We start from the raw sequence: 23,601 nt of genomic DNA on the forward strand, positions 1-23,601 counted from the left end.
AAATGAAAATTGCATGTGTCCATTTAAAATAAAGCCCTAATTATTGTAAATAACATTTCTTACCTCTGATAAAAATGTAAAATAATTTATGTGTGTTTATTGAAATTTAAGTTTTTGAAATAAAATTGGTATTCTTACTACGTACATTGTATTTTAAAGTACGTACTATCAATCCAGTGTAGAACATAAATTGTTCAAGACTAACAATTCGTAGAATCAATGATCTCCAGGATGGACTGCACAGGCCCGCAAAATAGTATTTGTTCTGAAATTGTACACGTCTTGAATGGCTTTCAGCAAACCACTTAACAAAGAAAGACAGAATCACACGAAAGTCCTCTCCCACTTCAGGAGATGATGTACGAACAGTATTGCCATGAGTACACATACATATTTTAATTTTTTCCAAGGAAATATAGTTATGGTGCTTGTGTCACTGAAGAAGGATGATATCAAGAATAGAATATTAGAATATTAAAAACATTTTCTTTATTAGATTATATAATCCTATATATACGTAATTACTTTTGAGCTTAATATAACCTCTAAAGTATTACGAACACATGTAAAATATTTCATACAAAGTGTATAGTCCATATATAAACATTGTTTTTAATAATCAAAGCTCATCTTTGGCCAAGTTTGACCAGGAGTGGTGTTGACTGACGGGCAGTGATGCCCAGAATTCCGCCCTTTCTTTCAGCAGCTCTGTAGACATGAACATCTCAGAACCAATGTGCAGATATTCCAGAGCAGATGTTGTCACAGGCTTCCATTCAAAAGAAACATTCAGCCTCTCAGTTGTCGGCTTCCTGGAAGAAAAAAAAAGATATGTTAAGATTTCAGATACGGCGATTCACAACTCATCTAACACCGTAGGACTGCATGGCGGAGAAATTCAGAGTTCTTTTGATAGTGAGGTCGGAAGGTGTTCGAAAAGCATGGTCCACACGACACAGTGTTTTCCGTTGGTTTTATATTCATACTTATGTGACAAACAACACTGGGAACGGCACTTATAAAACGGGACTAGTTACATTTTTAGCAGCCTCGACTCAAAACACGACCGCTTTGCTCGGACGTCAGACATGTTCTCCTCTAGGCTGGGCTGTGGAATGTGCTGGTGATTCGCTGGGTCCACCTCCTGAGGTGCACGGGAATGAACAAAAGGCTACCTGCGCGCTGACCTGGCCACAATTCCCTCGAAATTCAACAAACATTTAAACACTAAAATTTGACCTTACATTTGAAAAAAAAATCTACAAGTGGTAAAAACTTACAAAGTGTTACTGCCCTTGCATATATCATTGTTTTACTAGAACATAATCATCAGTAAGAAGATAAGTGCATTTCTTCATTTAAATACCTACTTACATGTATAGACTAATCAGGTGTTTTGCCGATTCAAGCTTTCTTAGTCTTGAAGTTTTGAAATTATATTAAATCGTACTGTTACGTTGTCTCATTCACATTTTTGACTAAGCGAGGTGGCACAGAAGTAAAATGCACTCGGAAGGACTAGTTTACATCTTGGGCCTGAATAATTGCCAGAATCTTCCGAAATTATTCTAGGGAAGTGCTAGGATGGTTATTATCATATCTAGAGTCATCTCGATCTAAAACAATTTCATAGGCACACAACATTGATGGTTCATACTCGATATCATAGAAAAATCTCAATATTAGATAACAAAGATGAATACATTAACACACTGAGAAAAAAAACACTGACAGCAACTAATATTGTTGACCATTATTGAGGTTTTCCAATGGCATCCAGTGTGAACCAGCAAGAGCGCATATTCATGAAGTTGTTTTAAATCAATATTCCCCATTACAAGAATATTTCAAAGAACATATTGTTATCTTGTAAGTATTGTACAGCATGTCCACAGAAGAATGTCCCAGTTATAAAATTTAATAGTATCAACTGTAAGCGTTGTAGAATCTTGGTTCAAGGCACAATCAAAGAGTTACTCAAACCGTTTTAAATAAGCGTATGCGCGAATACTGCTTTGTTGTTTTCTCGCTTGCAGCGCGAAATAATGGTTCTTTCCCCAATTAGTAGAGGGTGAACATGTAAACTTAATTTAGCAACATGATGAAGCACCATCCCGTTTGAAATCTCTTTGTACGAAAATGGTTGAACGTCGAAGTCCCTGACCATAGAATTGGTCGTAATGGTCGAGACGACAGAGGCTATTTTTCGCTGGCCTCCCCATAAAAGATCGTGTCTACGTTGCGCCGCTACATAATGATTTGCCAGGGTTGAGACACAGAATTGAAGAGGCTGTTGCTTCCATTACTCCGGACGTGATAACCAATGTGTGAGAAGAATTGGACTTTGGTTGGATGTGTGCCGTATAACTAAATGTGCACATTCTGAACATTTGTAAGAAAAACTATGTTAGCTTACCTTCAAGTTTATGTATGATTTGCTGTAATTAGTCTAAATTAAACTGTTATAATATACCACTGAAACTGGGACATTGTTTTATGGACACACTGTATCGTGTTCCTCCTCGTTTCTGAAGAGACTTTAATGTATGAAGGCATAAGTGCTTTTTGTATTACAGACAAAAGGTCCGTAGATACAGTGAGGGATGGAGATGGAACACTGATGGAAAGAATCGGCGAGAGGAAACCGTAATTTCCCTAGAAAACCCATCGTCTCACGGAGAGTCGTCAACGTTTTACACTGCAAAAAAAAATTCAATTTTTGTTCCCACCTGAATTAAATCCCGGGATCACTTTGGTGGATGAGATCTGACCACTTAAACACCGTGAACTCTTGAGGAAGATGTAAGAATATTACATTATAGTACTGTGCAAGTAAGTTATTATTTAGGAGAGAGAGGGTATAGAATGCATACATTTGCTATCATAAAATTGAATTGCATTCTCATTGTAACACATGTAGTTTTTACTCGCTCCAGAGGACAAGATAGCAATAAAAACATAAAATTCAAATGACTCAATGACATGCAATCGGGCCGGAAGATAAAATTTGCCAGTGGCCAATGGACAGCAAACAACAACAAGTGTGTGGAGTTTATCCTGGTGCCAGAAAATGACGTCAATGTTGTAGGCATCTGGTCGTAATAAACCAAATAATACTGACAGCTGAGTAGCGGCTGGTGAGCGGTCGCAAAGTGCGATGGTATGCACACCGGACTGCACTGGGTTGGATATTTGAATTATTCTTGCACTGGTTGATATTTATTTTATTTTATTTTATTACTGGATTTCTATGGTTGTCATAGAAAAACTTCAATAATGAACAAATAATGAATATGTAAACACAGGTTGGCTATTTATCAATGTAATTGTAAAGGTATTCATTTTGGTAGTCCATTGTTGAAAAATTTCTTTTACAACCAGAGTAAACCAGCAAAGACTTATGTCCATAAAATTTTATTTTAAAAAAATTACTGGATTTATTTGTGCGTAACAGTCATGGGACCATAGTTCTTTGTCGTATTGCAGCATTTCACCAACCGTTTCTGCCATCTACTTAACAAAACTCTAACACTGACTGACAGACCACGCACAGCTTAAACATGTGGGTCTCGAAGCATGAAATGTTGCGTACGAGTTCCTTATATAACAAAAATTAGCATTATAACTTTTTTTTTGAGAATTCATTCCCTAAGGGGGGTTAAATAAAAGATGGAAGTTTGTATAGAAGTTTGTAATTTTTGAAGTTAGAAATAAGGAAATTGTTGTTTAGCCTTCTGTTTACGAATAAAAGTCATTTGTATTAGGTTTTTTTTTTTGTAATTCATCAAAAATAACGATCAAATACTTTCTCATCGGGCACACGGCTAGTAGTAAAATAATAAACCAGTATTATGTTTACGCGAACAATACACTTGCAGAAGAACAAACCAATGCTCTGTTGTGTTTCCTGTAGTAACCCGGGCGTCCATCGATAAAAGCATACTAGAGATAACTTAGTTTTTCATAAAGTAATTATTTAAAATGCTTATATACTTCATAAGATAATATTATATTTACCCTGTCCGTGCAAAGTTGGTCCACATCGTCAAAAGTATGTCTGTAATTCTGTTGTCTTCATCGGAAGGAACCAAATCCGGAAATACTCGATTTGAAGGAAATAGATACTGCAGCTCGTCTGCATGGCAGACGCCTGAAATAAATCATTAATAAATACATACATATAGTTTATTCTGCAAGTTAAATAGTTTGTAATGTATGGATTTAATTATTATGTAGTGTTTCATGGATGAAGCAGGGTGGTTATCAGAGGGGTAGTTAGCAGTTTGAACATTACGTTGGGTATTAAAGTCAGGGCGTGACATAAACCACGTGTCTGGTTCGTTTTACATTACTTAATATAAATTTTATTTTATGTCACTACACAAAATATTGTTAAACCACTGTAGACAGGTTGTTTTAGGTCTCATGCGCACCCCAACATCGCACCGACTCATTAAATAATCGATCGATGATGCGCATATTCATACATTCATTCAGTTGTAGAAGTGAAACATATTTACATCTTGTGTGGTACGTCGAGGGTATGTCGTCATTAGAGAGTAACTCTCAGAGGTGCAACTAAAAGTGCAAAAATCAAGAGTCGAGCGTTCGATGACGGAGTGGGGGAGAGGAGGCCCATTAGTAGGGGAATTGATGGCGTGTTTGCATTATAGAACATCTGCACACTTGTACACTCGCATGATTGCTCTCTAGCATACTTGCACGCTTGATGCATTCTTAGTTGTACCTCTACATGCGAAGTTTCTCTTATAACGTGGTGTATGGCGGCCTCGCACACATTGGTGTTTTTATATTTATTTTAATGTTTTAAGCAGAACAAAAAGTCCAAACGCACAAAAACCGACCTAGTTTATGAGGGTCTGGTTCACACCTTGTGGCCGTGTGCATACATTTAGTTACAAGTGGGGAAAACAGGTCCGGAAATGAGAGCACAATTATTGATTAATTGCAGTTTTATTTTTCAGCAAATATTTACACTGCTAACTAAATTACAACAATTTAAATGTCGTCCACAAACTAATAATCCTTTCACAAGTCCACTATTAACCCTCCCCAATGTAGCTCTACTATAAAACAGCTCTCTCTACTGAGTCTGTTACCACGCTCCTCGGTCCCCACACCAGGCCGTCCCCGATGCTCTGAGCCTCGATGGTCCGATCATCGCGCACGAAGCCCGTCGCTCGTCGCCCGCTATCGCTCGCCAAGGGGTCACTCACCCTCTTAAATTCACTGTCCCTCACAAGTCAACCTCCTCGTTAACATACTTCCCAGACACGCTCTGGAATGATCTTGTAGCCTTTATAAGTATCGTGTCATCAGAATCTCCGACTTAGCACTCGAAGCTGCGGGAACACTGCCACGTCACGCGGACTGGTCTCCGGAAACGTGCCGAGACCTGGAAGGAGGTAGAGAGGCGCCCCGCTGGCCGGATTACCGCAGAGGGACTGGCAATACTTCCGTCACCCCCCTACCCTCTTGCAGGTTGACGCGCCGACCGGTTGGCCAGCCCCGTCGCTAGCATCCTCGCAACAGTATTTTACCTCGACTGAAGATTAGGTACAGAAGGGGAACGGATAATGAGCTATGGCACAAAACTAGTAAACTAGTGTTTCAAGTTGTAGATAAATTAATGCCTCTTCCATAAATTTGCAAGCAGATTTTTATGTGACTAAAAATCGGGAGCTTGAATGTTGTGGCGATTTAATGTACGGTCCTTTGATTTTGTCCCTAATAATTTATTAATTCTAAATATTTTTGTATCCTATTTCTTACGTTCTCAATGGTGGTAGATATGGTCTCTACTTAAACAGTTTAAGCCTGCTGGTAATAAAGTTTGCAGGGCCATAATCAATGAAAATGCAGTTCAACTAGAGCTATATAATCCTAAAACGCTTCTGTTTTTCTGTAACTTTTGCGATGTTTTCTCTGCAGCGTTCTGAACCAGTTACAAACCTTTTGGCATAATGAACGAATAATTTATATCAGGGAAACACTTTGTAATTTGAAAGCAGAAACTACAGGACACATTACTGTGGCTGAATTTTATAGAGATCTGTGACTTCGTGTCACGCAGTTTAATGAACTGGCTATCTTAGTTCCCTGGATATATTAAACTAAGGGTTTTGTAAATTCTATGAACACTTGTCCCCTGCTACAACTGCCCGCGTATTTCTTTGTACTGATTATCCAAGAAACACCAACCTGCCATTTTTAAATGAATTAAAAAAAAATGCAGAATTTTGGTTTTGTAGTTGGAGATCCTCAGACGGATTAGTGTATCCTGTGAATGTCATGTTTTAGGAAACCAATGCCTTAGTTGTTATCGCTCTCCCTTCTAGATATGGAATCATGTTTCTCGTGAAACGACAACAGGCTCCATTAGTCAGGCGATTAGAAGTGCAGGCTGTTTGTGACAATCATTTCTGTTAGAAATGTCAGCAACAACGACGAAGGTAAAATGATAAGTTTACTGCGTATATCTACTGATAAAAAAACAAAAAAAAAATGGAAATCTAACGTTTTACAAATGAGCGATAAACCTCCGCACGGGAAATCATTACAGTTTAGAATTAAAATAATTCACGTGAAAAAAATCTAAATTCGTAACTTGTTTCATTTTTGTAATATTTGCACGTCAATAAATAATTCACGTATAAAACAAATAATTCCTGGAGAGATGTTAAATATTACATGATGTTCTGTTGATAATTAGCGTATGATCGAACACATGAAATATTACGTACGTGGAATGTAGTGCATATTGTTAGTAGGAATAATGACATTAAAATTTGTGTAGTTGCATTTTCAAGTAGATAGTTTCATTTAACGACAAAGTTTACAGATGTTTCACTACAAAAGCACGACATAGGTACGTTTTATAAAAATATTTAATCGCCAAAAATTATTTTCCATTTGTAAAAAAAAAACAGGTAATATTCATAATGCATCAAGGTCACTTTTAAGAAGTTCGTTTTTTTCTGTGTTCTCACAGATTGGCAATGCACTGTACAGCCACATTTAAAAAAAAACATATCTTCATAAAAATTTGCAGATGTAAAAAAAGAGCGCGTGTAACTCAGTACACGTGATAGAAGTGAATCTTATTTGGCAATTCAGACCTCAACTCGTAAGTACAGGATGTCCCAAAATTATTACTTTCTTCAAAATAACTACTCAGGATATCAATAACGTATAATTAGTATTAATAAGATTCGAGGAAATTATTTAAAGAATCAAAGTGAAAAATTGTAGTCAAAATATCAGTTCTCTGCGAGTTACTATCTCTTCAAACAATTCTGCCATTTAGAACACGCCAAATCTCTGAATGAAATATGAAATTCATAACAGGTAGCTCTATCTATGCAGAAAATGCAGGGACTTTCCAAACAGCGCTCTCTACGCTGCTGGTTGAACAAGGAGGAACGCGAGTGCGCTGGTAGCAAATATAAAATTCAAGGCATTCACAGATGACTGATTAGAATACCTATATCTATTTTCTGAAACAAGCGCATGCACACACTCTCTTGTCTTATTCTTTCTTTCATATATATCTCTCGGTTCTAGTTTTTTTGTTTTGTTTTGGCTGGTGACAAATAATCGCAGAAAGAGGAGAACGAAAACGAGCACAGCCACGTATATAGCAAAGTGTTCGCTTTTATATGTTCGCGTAAGAAACGTTTCACAACGATGTTTCACGAAGTTGCGTTAGAGTTCGGCCTTGAAATTTTACTCTCATCGCGCCTAAAGAAGTTTCACTTCAAATAGATAATCTATAATGAAACATGCCGCGTGCAACCGAGCCTCGACACACGGGATCTCGAGGAGGAGGAGGGGGAAGGGGGGGCAGGGCCGGTGCAAGGTAAATTGGCGCCCTAGGCGAAAAACCTTAAAGCCCCCCCCCCCCCCCCCCTCGGGCCAGACACCCCAAAAAATATTTCCTTGCCTCAAAATACATCACGTAAGCTTAAGATATTGTCAACAATCAAATGTAAACAGGCTTGTGTTTTTTTTATTTTTAACTTTTTACTTATTGCAAATCATAAACAGGTTACCGTGGACTTTGAATAATTACTTACATAAATATAAACATTCCAAAATGTTACAATAATCGATTTTCATCTAGTTTCAATAATCGTTAAAAATATTATATGAGCTGTTGTGTGTCGTGCTGCGCCGCCCCCCAACTACTTGGCGCCCTAGGCGGTTGCCTAGTTCGCCTGTACGGACGCGCCGGCCCTGTGAGGGGGGGGGGGGGGGGGGGGGGGGAGAGAGACGGGCGGTACGTACCGAAGTCCGTGTCGAGGCCACTGAAGAGCTCGCTGAAGCTCCTGGTGCCTCTGTACGCGAAGTAGTAGTAGTAGACGGGGGCGCTGCTCCTCGTCGCTTGGAGCCGGACCGCCTGGTTCGTGCCGTGGAGGAACCAGCTGTCCGTGAACATCTGTTCCGCGCCGGAACAAACCACGCGAACCATTAGACCGTTCTTAGAGCACCGGTCTGCAATGGCACGTATAGACGGAGACGGATCTCCCGGAACATTTCACTACCTCATCTGCCGCTTCCACAAAGCACGGAAACGTAACAAATGGTGAGCAATGCGATTGCATTTCAAGGTTACGAAATATTAATTTAATTATATATATAATTCTTTGAGATCATAGTTCAGGCACAGAATTTACATATACATATACGTTTAAATGTCCGTGTCAGTATAGAACGGGCCTTAGGCCGGGCTATGAACTGCGCAAGAAACATAATAAACGCAAATCGCAAGTTCAGCAACCACAACCTACCTACAACACTGTTCATAAATTAAGCAAGGCGTAAAAACGCAACGCAAGCGTTGCTCAACTTTTAACTTCTTGCCTTCTATGTAATAGAAACGAATTGTTTCGAAATCTTTGAAGGATGGAGAGACGTCATGTGTATATAGAAGGCTACAATTTTTTTAAATAAAATGTTTCGTGTTTTCACTTACTAAACTTTAGCGCAGCGAAAGAAATTAACACATTTCAATCAAATTTTTGAGGATTCCATACTTTTATAATAAATTTAAATCTAAAAAAAAAAAAAAAAAAGGCTCAGGGAGGAATTTTTTTCTACACTTTTACTACTTAAAGTTGTAGTGTTCATGGCGTCGAACTTTATAAAAAAAACCTTATTTTTCTTGCGTTAGTTGCGTGTCGCAAGCTTGCGCTATTGAATTTCGTGTGAAGTTTATAAACCCGGCCTTACGGTTTATACAATCCTTTCGACCAATGTTTCTTCATACCATTGACACAATATTAATAAAAAATATATTTTTTATTTATATTTTATAAACTTTTTATCGCATGATTGACACTAGTTAATTTATTTATTTATATTTCATAGGGTTTATTAACAGTTCACTTTCTTCACTCTCCCCCCCCAAAACTTTTAACTTAAATGCCATAATGATTACCTTACTTTACAATTATAATACCGCACGCTATCCATGCTTTAGCTGGGGGTCGAACCCAGCACGTCTAGCCACGAAGTTTGGCTTTTAACCAACCGTGCAGTGTATGTTGGTTGAATGAAATTTACGTTATAATGTATTTATTCTGTAATATTTCTATAAAACCACAGTTTACTTATTGTTGAGCTACCTTTACGTGATTTTCAAACATATTTTTTTCAAATGCAATTTCATCCTGCTATAAATTTTTTTAACTAAAAGAGCACACATGTAGAACACATATTTTAGAATCCTTCATAAAACCATGTCTATAGCGATAACGCCCTTGCCTATAGCTTGCTGTGAATAATTAATCGACAGATGTATTCCTAATAACTATCATATAATATTACTTCTACTTTTTACAACACTGCAAATGCAAATTTCAAGAATCTAAAATAAAAATATTTATTTTCTAACTACTCAATGTAATATTTTCCTGGAATGTTACTTTTATGTTGTTAGCTAATTATATAAAAAATACTTACATCAACAACACTGAATACGGTATCGTTGTTGATCGGGTTGTTTCCAAAGTAGAATTTTCTTATTTTTTGGCTCACTTCATCTACTTTTGGAGATGTTTGCCCATAGAACATAGAAATTGGTGCTACGTGGTCAAAATTGTTGTTCAGCTGTGCAACAAGCTCTTGACTGGCATAAATTGCTGAGGAGAAAATTTAAAGAAAGTTTAAGCACTGCACATGATTATTTTCTTCAAAAAACATGCAAAACACAAATAACTTTCTTTATTACATATGTATGAACAGACAATTTATTTAACGAAACAAAGTACAAAATTGGTAGAATGGTAAAATGTAATTCTTCCATATTTAGAATATTGTTTAGAATTTTATTTTACATCAAAAAGAAAATATTTTAAAATTACATATCCAAATATAAATATAAAAAAATTTGTAACGGTGGGTTCTTTTAAATGAGACAATTTTTGGTTGAATTATAGTTATACATTATACTAATTTATTTGAGTGCTTCATGCAAGTTAAAAAATTTAAAATATATCTTTTGTTAGTTTCACATTCATATTCACATAACGCGTCTAAATAATGAAGTAAAAAAGTGTGATTATTTATCAAAATTTATCATGAGGCCAAAGTGTTTTTCTTTTTACTCTAACCTGTACAGATCTCACGATATTTTTAAAAACTTCACACACATAATATTCATTAAAAATGCTCATCTGCCGGTCGTCTATAATTATATTATAATTTCCTATCAAATAATTCTAATGTTCTCAGCCGCGTAAAATTATTTATCGCTGGTTTCATGACTTGTATTATATTTATAGAACACAGGATGATTTTTACATGCTTTATATTAGCTTCACCTGTATGTTTGTTTGTCTGTCCGTCTGTAACTCTTTCGACTAAAAGTGAGTGGCTCATCACTGTAAAATGTCCCACCAATTACATTACGTTCGTTAGCCGAGCGGTCTTAGGCGCGCGACTTCTGTGTCGTTTGCTATCGGATTTAGCGATCGTGGGTTCTAATCCCGGCCACATCGAAAAAAAAAATTTTTTTCCGGTAAATTCTAAGATTATATCCATACATCTAACTGTAAATGATTCGGAGAGACTTTACCATTTCTTTGTGACGTTGCAACTCCAAATAGTTATCTCAGATGGTAATAGGTAGTGTCGGTAACTCATTTACCTATGATAGTTATACATAAATATAGTTTAAAAAACTAAAAAAAACATGCTTTTAAAGAATATCAAACTAAAAAGTTAAAAATAAATATAGTTTAAAAAACTAAAGAAACATGCTTTTAAAGATTATCAAACTAAAAAGTAAAAAATAATTTTAAAATTTAATTTATGACAATAGTATATAAGCAATACTAGTATAAATGAGAAAAAAGCTCGGGGCGCTTAATATACAAAAAATATGGCACAAAGCGCCTCAAGCTTTTTTCTCATTTATACTAGTACTAGCCGAACCCACCCACTTCGCTGGACGTGAAATAAGGTAACTGCATTGAAGGCAAATACTTAAGGCGATTGGTGCATGGAAAATATTACGACAAAACTAATTTAACTGTACATATTTATTTTTGATGCTTCTTTTTAAGACATAATATACCTAGGATATTTTTAATAAACTTTTTTTTACTGAGTTATGTCATTTTAAATGCATTTATTTTTATTCCAAGCCAGAATTATTTAGAAAACACATAATTATGTTAAACTTAAGTATAGTTCAAGAAACGAGTGTACGAATAGGTTTCTGCACATATAAAAGTAAGAAGAAAAAATTTTCATCGTCAAAATTACAGTTTAATATTGACAATTTCCATTGATCACTGCTGGACTACTTCAGGAGCGATTTAAAGAATAAATTTAAATGAAAATGAAAACATAATTGGCAGAACACTATTGAGTTATGTATATATTTTCATATCCTTTTGTTTTTGATACGATCCGACTCAAAACATGCCCTCTGGAGTGACAGTTCTAGTGCTGCGTGTAAAACTCTCGCCGCCGGGAAGAATGTCCCCGCGACGTGGTGCTGAGGGCGGCGCTTGTCGGAACCAGGTAGTCCGGCGGAGCTCCAGCCGGCGGGCAGCCTGCGGGTGGGGAGGGGGAAGAATGGGGTGTAGAGGGATGACGAGAGAGGAGACCGAAGAAACGGTCTGTCAAGGTCGCGCTCATGGCGCTAATATACAGTAATACATCTGGAGATGACAAGGGAAGACCAGCAGAGGATGCGAGGTGAAGCCGGGTATCGGCTTCCTACGCTGGAAGAAAATGAAAAAGAGCGAAACACGCCTCGCGCGGCCGAAGAATCCTCCAAACTAAACTCGCAACAGCTCCGAAACTATCAAAACAATCAAACTGAAAATTTTACTGGAGTATCTATAAAAATTTTTCCCCACATCGCTTTAATATTTTTTTCGAAACATGAATGCTTTCATTTTTAAAAATTAAATACTTATTTACTGCCAAAATTTTTTGTGATTACGCAGAGTAAATTACAACATCGAGGAAAATTTTTTGTTTGCAATTGTAAGTGGGGGACACTAGCGTATGAAATAAGGAAGAAGCCTCAAATTTTATTTATATACCCCTTTTGACGCATTCAACCCCATACTTTTATTTTTACAGAGAGTTGAAGTGGGAATAATGTTTCAGTGGGTAACACTACCGACATATGTCTTCGGAACGCACTTCTTTTTGTTATTATACATCTCAAAATTTATAATTTCATACACAATGTTTATAAAAACGAATTCTTACTTACCTCATTTAATCTATTACAAACCTCTTGTAATATACGTGTATTAGTAGAAGAACCAACGTAACATGCAAACCTTAAGTAAACACTGGTAGAGAATTGTTTGGAATAACTGTAATGCTATGCATATACTGACAATGTAAGAAACTTCCAATTTTATTAATTGTTTGCATAAGAATTAATAATTTTAAAAAGATCATAGAATAGGCCTTTATAGACTGAAAACCTTTCACGTTGTTTCAAGTCGCGTACATAAAAGTTTTTTAATATATATAATTACCAAATATTGTTGAATATATTTAACATTTTTATACATGTTACAACACACATATAATAACAAACCTATATAGTATATAAAAAGACAAACGCCAAATTTTAGCATTTTGTATTTCTTTTCTCTGTGTGAATAAAATAACAGTTCTTAACGTAGTTGCTAATACTGTACTATATTTCTAAAAAAAAAAAAAAATACGAAAACCCCTGACATCGTCACCATAACAATGATAAATTTGCAAAATAATTACGGCACATTTTTTAATGCTACGAAGCACACTCTTAAGAGAAATGTTTTAAACTTATGTTGGGATATAAATAATATCTTAAAAGCATTCTGAAACAGTTACTTTGAGGGAAACCTTAATATACCGAACACCATACCATCCTTTAATCGAGTACGATTTTCGCTTCTTAAGACCCATTTGTCTTCAAAATGCACTGTACTGTGTAAGTAATAAATCAGTCTTAAAATCAGTTAATTATTTTATCTTCCTATTTCGTATTCTAATTGAAATAAATATCAGATAAGCATGTGTTACTTGTATCACGACATCAAGGTATTATTTATCAGTAATTAATATTTCATTTTATTTTTTTGTTAACTAATGTGCATAGGGCAGTGCACTAGACATCACTACCTGTGTGTAGTGTTGCGTTACACTTTTTAACGCATTAGAGTTTACATAAAATGATAAATTCAAAATTTCGTTTAAAAGTATAAATATCAGCGATCAATTTAATTAATGTCCAGTATAACTCAGTCAGTAAAACATTCGGAAATATGTATAGGACCTGTTAACCTAAATATTTGTTAACAGTTAAACTGAACTAAGATGTGTTAGAGTGGTTTTTTCTCTGTCCGTATATTAGAGGTATGGAACATCAATAAATATAGTTTAAAAAACTAAAGAAACATGCTTTTAAAGATTATCAAACTAAAAAGTTAAAAATTATTATAAAATTTAATTTATGACAATAGTATTTAAGCAATACTAGTATAAATGAGAAAAAAAACTTGAGGCGCTTTGTGCCATATTTTTTGTATATTAAGCGCCCCATGCTTTTTTCTCATTTATACTAGTATTGCTTATATACTATTGTCATAAATTAAATTTTAAAATTATTTTTAACTTTTTAGTTTGATAATCTTTAAAAGCATGTTTCTTTAGTTTTTTAAACTATTTTATTTTTAACTTTTTAGTTTGATATTCTTTAAAAGCATGTTTTTTTAGTTTTTTAAACTATATTTATGTATAATTATCATAGGGAAATGAGTTACCGACACTACCTATTACCATCTGAGATAACTATTTGGAGTTGCAACGTCACAAAGAAATGGTAAAGTCTCTACGAATCATTTGCAGTTAGATGTATGGATATAATATTAGAATTATTTACCGGGGAAAAAAAAAATTTTTTTCGGCGTGGCCGGGAGTAGAACCCACGATCGCTGAATCCGAAAGCTGTCGTCACTGAAGTCGCGCGCCTTAGACCGCTCGGCTAACGAACGTAATGAAATGGGTGGGACATTTTACAGTGATGAGACACTCACTCTTAGTCGAAAGAGTTACAGACGGACAGACAAACATACAGGTGAAGCTAATATAAAGCATGTAATACACATCTGTCGCCCATTTACTTTAAATACAGAATTATAAACTACATATTGTGAAAACATTCTGCAGCAGTTTTTGCTGAACGGAAAAACACGGATGAGAAGACAGACGAAATGTGTTTGGTAAGTGATTTTTCGTCAAATGAAATGGAACAGGACAGTGCTTATCAGAATGAAATTACAGAACTACTTTTGTGCAAGGAAATGTATTTTACAAAGACATTTCAAGAGAAATCACCTTTAAATGAAATAGATCTTGCTGACATGGAAGAAATAGACTTAGATTGAGAGGCCAGGCCCCTTTCAAGTGACGAAATTTCTCTTGAAGGGCTGAAATATGTTTCTGGCTATATAGCTCACCGTTTCAGAAATAAATATCCTGACCTTGGCACTACGGATTTCAATTCGGAGGACGATAGCTGGATACATGTACATTCAAAGGGTAACTTAAAATGTCCCACTAATGAATTTTTTGAATTAATAAAGATCGCTGAAATGTGTTTTGATAATATTCATGGCAACAATTTGTGCAAAAAAGAGCGGATTTTTGAATCACTGACTAAAATTATTTGCGGAACTACTGAAAATAAATATCCAGAAGAAGTTATATACTGTTTTGTCAGGACAAGAACGTATATGCGTATCAAGTATTTGAACATGAAATATTTTAACGAACAAGACCAAAAACGCAAAGAAAGAAATAAGATGAGGAAAACTATCCTCTAAGATTTTTCAGTGCGATAGTGTCCACTTTCCTTCACCATAATATGTATGTTCATAATTTATTTACGATGTTTTTTAATTACTATATTTAAGAAAAGCATTTATTGTGAATATCGCAGCAATTATGTAGGGCTTAAGGTATTTATTGTATTCCAAATATTGAGTATGTCATTTTTATTGCCTTTATTAAAAATAATATATATATTAACAATGTAACAAAATTGCGATATTTTTGTATTGCTATTGCAATTTCGTTTCTTGTAAACATTATTGTAGACTTTTTCATATGGAAATTAAATTTGCTATAGGGTTGTTTGTATTTTAATTTTACAGTTATAAGATTTTTTATATGTTGTTTACTGTTTACAAACATTTGAAAAATATTTCCTTAACCATATCTCAATTTCCATGGCAATAGTCTTGTTAGCTTTTCGGGTAACTCTTCTACATGGATGATAAGATGGTGCGACATCTAAAACATATCACACCACCTTTACATAACTATAAAACTAAGAGGTGTTTTCTTTACATAATATTAAAGCACAATGTTTCCTTGTGGCGTAGGTGATTTAGAATTTCCATTTATCTAGAAAAATGGGCTTTCAGAATGTTTTTTAACACACAGTGTTTGGGAAGGTTTTTGAAGAAAAAAATTGACTACGCGTTTTATTTTTTTGCAGCTGAATTCGGGCACTTGCATGAAATATAATTAATCCGTAGGAAGCGCAATGGTTTAAAGTATTGATGTTGAAGATTTGAAAAGATTTATTGAAATAGTGTGAGAGAATGAGCGAGTTGAGTGAGAAGAGTGCGGGAGTGGCCACATGACGTCTGCGCAGTTGCGGACAAAAAATAATCCATTCCGCCTCCCCATGGCGAAGGATGAGTGAAAGAGAAAACCTGATAAACCTTCCCCTCCTCCGGGCACGATAGAACCTTATCGGCTGTGTGTTAGAGGGAGAAGAAGATAAAACCTTCGAGGTTCTGTTAATTCCTCCTAGATGGCAGGCCGCAGAGCGACCGCCAGCAACACCCTTCCCGTATGAAGGCCATCTCGCCACTGACGAGCTGGAACTAAGCTCTTGACCTCCCTACATAGTAACAGTCACCCACATAGGCATCTAGACTCTTTAGTGGTCATATGATACAAAATTCATTGTTTTCGGGCCTGTGACCGTTTTTTACCGTGCACCAATCGCCTTAAGTAATGACTGTTATACGCAAGACCCCATTAAAATTCGTATAGAAGTTTTGTAGAACACCGCGTACCAACTGCTGCTGCCCACGACTTTTTCCGCATGGAATTTTGTATTATCTTGCACCATTTAGAAATTTAAACATTATAACATAACAGTTGATACAGTTGTAGTAGTTTTATTATGTTTACAAATTATATTTTTTCTCACCTCTATTTCAGTCTTTGCAATAAAAATATGTTACTACCTAAATTTTGGGTAAATATGTTTCTACTTTCAAATGTAATGTCGGGAAGACACTTCATAAAATTTCTTTGTAAACCACATTTACTGTTTTCCCGTCTTGAGCTGGAATGTAAAGATTGTCTGCATTACTGACCCGCGAGCAAGCCATATACATCTGGCCGTGTGACAAACAATCAGACCTTAAGTCGACACCAGCTGTCTTAAGGCTCTGACCCTGAGAATTATTTATTGTCATCGTGAAACAAACTGCTATTGGAAACTGTGGGCACTTGAACCCGAACGGGAAGTTATTCGGGATGATCGGTATGCGTGGTATGAAAACAGTTTCACCTGAGCCACATCCAGTAAGAATCTCAGCTTTGATTATATTTCGTTGTAGAGCAGTTTACTTTAAGTCGGGTTCCATTGCACAATTTTGGGGAAGTAAGGTTCCTCAGAAGCATTATTGGAACACCGACTTTGAGAACAATTTCGTGAACAGGAAGACCACTTGCAGTGAGAGAACTCAGCTGGATAATTATTGACGTCGTCCTGATTAAGGACGCTGTTAAACTATGTGTAAACTACTTCAGCCCCATTCAATTCGTTTAAAATTTTTTCATTGATTGCAGCAGCTTGGTCATTTCTTGGAGTGAGTATGGCGCGTTCACATAACCACGTATGTTCCTGATGTTGTATGTTTGACAGATCCCCGAATACCGAACGTATGAGTTTGTCTCCCGAAGATAAGACTCTGCCAAGTATTTCTGGAAGCGTCACCTGACCGTGTTGCTCAGGGAGGGCACCTGTGTTCTGTCCACAGCTTCAACTGCTTTTTTATTCGCCATCGTGCATTCATCCCAAACGATTAGAGAGCAATCTTGTAACACTTTTGTCATATCACAATTTCTTGTTATTGAACATGTTGGTGATTCATTAGTGTCTTTATGAGAGCAGATTTTCATGAAATAAATTATTCCACGATAAAAGCTGTTTATTTAATTTAATTAAGCGGACGGGTTCGCCCCAAGGAGAAAATTGACGCGGCGAGACCTCGTGGACATAGAGAAATGACACACACTCACTATTTATGTGTCTATGAAACATGATTTTTTTCTGCAATTTAAATTGTAATATACTTTGTTAATAACATCAATACTTGATTTGATGGTTTCCAATTGAAATGTTAGGAAACGAATAACTTATTTTTTTTAAATTTATTTTTTCACAATTTCACAGTGAACAGAAAACCGGTTTGTCACATGAAATTAACTGAGCAGAGAACAATGAGTAGCTGTCAAACAATGTATCACGCACCGGCGCCATCTACTTAAAATGTTGGTTTGTCTTGAATTTTTCCTGAATTTTCTTTGCTATAAACCTCACGGAGCCCGAGACCTTTCCAACGACTGCAAAACCGTGGAAATCGGTTCGTGCGTTCTGGAGTTATAGCGTCAGGAAGGAAAACCCGACTTATTTTTATATAGTAGAAGATTGCTTATATACTATTGTCATAAATTAAATTTTAAAATTATATTTTACTTTTTAGTTTGATAATCTTTAAAAGCATGTTTCTTTAGTTTTTTAAACTATATTTATTTTTAACTTTTTATGCCTAAAAACCAAAGCCGAAACGAAGGATCCAGAGAAGTTGCAGCGAATAAGGGAAATAACTTGGGATATGGTCTTAGGTTATTTTTCCTATTGCAGTAATTTCAGTACAATTTGGTTCTAGTATTTTTCAAAATTATAACTTTATTCTTTGAATAAAAATTATAATAGCACTAATCACTAAATAAATTATATGATTTCCCCTTAGTTTCTGAAAGTAAGACGCTTATAGCAATATCTGATTTATACCATAATTAATTGACTCCGAATGTAGGAGTCACTAAGGCAACGATGCTTACAACTAAGTGATAAACTGTCGAAGAACAGGTTGATATGATGTATTAATGTTAATTAATTTAACATAAAAAACAAATAATATACTTCAGAATGGTAGAAGGTGTGAAATAATAATATTAATTCTATCAGCAAATTAAAAATTTAACTAATGGGAGGAGTAGATGTGAACCACATAATAATTCCTCCAATCTAAGTTATTTATTTTGTAGAAGATTCTACTGTGATTAAAGCATAACACTTTTCTATTATATCTCCACAGTCAAGGACGACAAACCAAGATACACATGTATCTCTGTACCTCGGAGGGATGACACTAAATTACAAAAAAAAAAAATTATTCAAGAGAGCAGTTAAACAAATTTTAATTATGTGAATTTTTTTCATATCATAGATCGTAGAGTTGTAGTCCACTATAAAGAACGTCTAACGGTTGGTCAAGTTTATGGTTAAAAGTTCATTTTGCCCAAAACCAAAAGTGGACTTAGTGTCTTATGCCTCCGAGGTACAGATGTGTATATGTATGTATGTGTATGTATATGTATACATTGCGCAGATTTAGACAGGTTGAATATTATTTCATTGTATGATGTGTGCTAGAGAACGCCACCCTGTGTAACGTGAAAAGCAAGCGGCTCTTCGCGTAGCAAACCCTGCGGTATCCTTGCGCCCTGCCTTGTCCACTCCGCCAAAGACAGCAGAGCCACCGTCTGTTATCTTTATCATCGTGACTCTATCCACCCCCGCAGCAGGCAGATGATAGCGTGCCGCTGCTTGCACTGCGGCGGGCGATTACAGCGCAGCGCTTCGGCAATTCTGTAAACTATTTGCACTAATCTAGCGAGTTGCTTTCAAAGAGGTTCACTAGATGCCGGAACGTTCGCTTCTTATTTGGCTGGCCGCGCACTCATCTCTCCACCTTAGGCTGCGGTTTCAACGGATTAATTTCCGTTGAACACGCATCCACTGTATCCGTAGCCTTAGGTCACAGCCCGTTAGCACTCAACTGCACCACAACAGTTAAAGGTCTTTAACCCAGCATTCTATGGCCCGGAAGAAAAGTTTGTAATCTGGCATCAATCGATCCGATTCCATTCAGATTCTTTTTTTTCTCGGGAGTATTCCGACGTTGATCTTGTGTTTTTAATTCGCTGAGTTCAAAGTTATTGTCAGTTTTCATTTTAGTAGCTACAGTGTTTTCTGTTTTCTAGCCGGTTGCATTTCACATTTCACATTTTTCATTTGATACTCTTGTTGAAGGGCCTGCTAGTGCTTCCAGAGCGGTATCTGCTCTGAACTTGCGCGCAGTCTTCTCTTCGTGCTCAGGGCAGCTATGCGATTTTAGCGGTAACCACAACATTGTGTGGAGGACAAATGAAAATAAAGGTGTAATGCAAGTCCCTTGAGTGCTTTCAAGGACCTGTACCTGACGTCAACCTGAAAACACGCGTTTTAGCTACTTTCACTCTTTAAAAAAAACTGTTTAAATCAAATTATGGAAACAGAATTACTCAATAGCGCATTTTAAAATTCTTTTTATTTACAGATAACACTCAGATATCTTGAGCAGTTTTTAAATCGTGTCTTTTTTTAGCTCTGCCCTGGTGGGAGAAAAATACACAACCATTTAATAAAATAGTTTTTATAAGAATATTTAACATTACTTATTAATCTTACGCGCGTAAGAAATTATTTTTCCTCTACAGATATCACAATGATTATACCAAATTTCTTAACTATTATAAAAACTATTTTTAAAATATACTTAAACTTATATTATTCACAACTATAATTTTGTATATACATACTAACAAATCATCTTAAGCTTCCTGTAAACAATTTCTCAGAACAAAGTCATTTAAGTTCAATGTTTATTTGAAAATGGACATTTATCAGAACTCTCTGATTAACTTGCGCAACAAGTCTGTCTCTCGCGAAGGCGGCGGGAAGAAACACAGAATTATTTACAGCCATGTTAGTTACTTTTCACTTGAGTTTAAGTGGGTGTTCGCGGTAAATTACTAGCACCAAATCACTCGCGATCCCGGTGAGGGCAAAAAAAAAAATTGCGACGGGTCCTACATTGTTCCCCCCTACCCACTCTTCCCTCTCGGCCATCCCCCTGCCACCCCTAGCCAGGGGGTACGTACGGGCAGCCCGCAGTCCCCCGTCGCCGGAGTTGAGTCCGGTGATCCAAGAGGTGTTGGACACGCGGCGGTCCAGCAGCAGACTCAGAGGGTGGTCGGGCAGGAACACCTCCTCTCCTCCGGCCGCCTGCTGCTCTATGACGGGCTTGAAGGGGATAAGCGGGTCCACGTCCCACTCCTACGGGTCGGAAGACGCTCCTTAACTTTCACACCTAACCTCAAACATTTTTTTTTTTAAAATAACACCGCAAAATGTAAGGTGTGGACTAGAAGCGCGCAACCTTTGACCAGCAAGGGCCAGTTGTAAATAATTAAGGGGGAGAGATAGTTAGATAAATGCAATAGCCTATAGGTTTAAAATTTGTTTAGACCATAATGAATGTTTATCGTTTTATTTTGGAAATTTTACTTTTTCACGTGACGACGTCTAATAAATCGATGAACGCCGGCTGCACGCACGAAAAAGTGTCCCGTTACGCTCATTATACGCTTGCGCCGCATCTATCTCTCTTCCACTCGATTGGAACAACCATCGATTTGACTTTTTCGAGGCACATTAAACTTGAAACACTCCCATTCGTTTCCTACTTTTCCTATCATCGTTCTATCCTTAACAGAATAACATAGATTGGAATAAGTTAAGTAGCAAATATGTATAAAAGTTATAATTAAAATAATCTGTTCGTTAAAGTAATAAACATATTTGAATTAATGAGTGCAAATAAAAGTAAATTTATCAATTAAATTTTGGATTTCATTTCACTCTTTCTTTGTATCCATACAAAATAGTGATAATTCAATAAAAATTATTCAATTTTATTCATAAAAGTATGCAATCATTTCATCAATGTTTTGTTATGAAGTTGTCACGTTAAACTATCGTCCGTAAACCGACTTTACAGACAACCAAATTTTTTAAATATGTTTTCAAATTAAAATGACGGGTTTACTGTCGACTTTTAGTTAATAATGTGGTCTTAATCAGGAATGGTAGGAATATATTGATTATAGAAGCGTTAAGAGACCAGCCTCGTCAGTGGGTGTATCTGTTGGTGAGGCGGGGTGATAAGCGCGACGTTCGCTGGTGCCTCTAGTGCGGTGTCGCCTCTAAGCGCAAGGCTCTGTCTGAACGGGCGCGCAGTCTTCTCGTCGTGCATAGGGCAACTATGAGATTTGAGCGGTGACCGTAACATTATATTGCGGAGAAATTGAGGTAAAGGTGTAATGCAAGTCCCTTTTAAGTGCTTTCAAGAATCTCTACCGGTTGTTTCATGCCTAAAAAAATTATTCTGAAAACACGTTTTCTAGCCATTTTAAATCTTCTAAAAATGCAGTTTAAAATCTTAATACGGAAACCAAACTATTAATCGGTCCTCAGCGAACTCTTAAATGTTTTTTTCATGAACAGATACCACTCGGATATCTTGAGTAGTTTTGTAATAGCTTTGTTTTCACCTGAAGCTCTGCGCACCGTGTGTGTGCCCGGATAGGCGGGGGTCTTAAGGTAGGTTGAAGTGAATGCATCGCAGTGAGCGAGGAAAGCAGGCGCGTGCAGGCCAGAATTAGTTCCATGAGGTAGCGCCTGACAGCTGGCACCCTGCGACGATCCAGCCCCCGACATCGTCTTACAGTAAAGAGATATCATCAGGTCAACTACCAGATGTGTGAGTCGTCTTTGGTGACACACATGTAGAACAAACTATCAGCAGACAGTGTTCAGAAGACTCAGTATTCTAACAGAAAAGAAAATTAAGTAAAATAAAAATTGTTCAGCGGTGGATACAGCAATATTTTTTTTTCTGGAAGTAATTTTGAAAAACAAATTCAACACGTATATTTAAAAAAAAAACTTTCATTCCTACGGACACATACACAATGGACATATAGGCCTACAGTTGTAGACTTAGGTAACGTGCCTTCGGTTACAGTAAAATACTGTTTTCACTGATATGTTGTAATTTGTTTTTCATAACTTCATTGAAGGGAGGGGTGTGAAGTATTCCCCTAATACCTCCTTGCGTTCCAATGAAAATTTTTAATGGTTTGTAATTATGTTTAGTTCTTAAGTTTTTTAATACTATATTTATAAAAACATATTTTTGTTACTTCATCACATGCCACATGTTGTATTAATTGGTCGTTGTACGGAACATATAAGACAGAAAATGTTGTAAGAAATGTTATACTAATTCATGTGTCTGGTCGTTGGATGAGTTTAAAAAATGACATCTGCCACTCAAAACGAGTGAAGTGTGATATCACTGCCACAGAGAGAAGATACAGGCACCTAGATCATCTTTAATTTTTCTGTAAGTAAATATCTGTATGACATAGCTCTCGAACGCCTTGGCCATAAGCATCATGGACTTGGAATACGTAATGCGTGTAGCCTAAGTAAAGGCGCTCAGTAAAAATGTTCGGAAAAGTCTTAACTAGTCTCCGTACTCGAGTTGAAAAATGATGGCTAAAATTTTTTTTGAACGGAAGGGGCGTAATTTTGGTTGATTGAAATTTCAAAATTATGATTGTGAACTGGTTTTAATTTACAGGCGGGGAATTTCAATGCAGAGGCGTTGAAGGAACTGGTGCAGCGTTGCGAATAGTGCTTGTAACTGAATGGCGATTGTGTGAATAGTCAATCGGTCTGTTGCAAATAAATTCTTTTTCTCGCGCGTTAATTTTTTAAATGACCAAAAAGCCCTCGTACTAGAATTAATTTAAAAAAAAAAAACAAAGTATGTTTTAAATTTAATAGTTGTATCA

The 23,601-nt window shown here is 36.3% G+C and overlaps 1 protein-coding gene across 1 annotated transcript in view; it reads right to left on the reverse strand.

Annotated features, from left to right (window-relative positions):
* Positions 1-558: 558 nt before the first annotated feature.
* The window catches only part of LOC134531743 (venom carboxylesterase-6-like), a 52,847-nt gene continuing 29,804 nt past the window's right edge, over positions 559-23,601 (reverse strand). Inside the window, exons 6-10 of the mRNA XM_063367615.1 lie at positions 20,842-21,016; positions 9,985-10,163; positions 8,308-8,458; positions 4,018-4,150; positions 559-812 (exon numbers count right to left, since the gene is read on the reverse strand). Coding sequence (XP_063223685.1) covers positions 620-812; positions 4,018-4,150; positions 8,308-8,458; positions 9,985-10,163; positions 20,842-21,016 — 831 coding nt within the window. The 3' untranslated portion in view covers positions 559-619. The remainder of the gene's footprint in view (positions 813-4,017; positions 4,151-8,307; positions 8,459-9,984; positions 10,164-20,841; positions 21,017-23,601) is intronic.

Source organism: Bacillus rossius, chromosome 5 (assembly GCF_032445375.1).
Source record: "Bacillus rossius redtenbacheri isolate Brsri chromosome 5, Brsri_v3, whole genome shotgun sequence".
NCBI classification, from domain to species: domain Eukaryota; kingdom Metazoa; phylum Arthropoda; class Insecta; order Phasmatodea; family Bacillidae; genus Bacillus; species Bacillus rossius.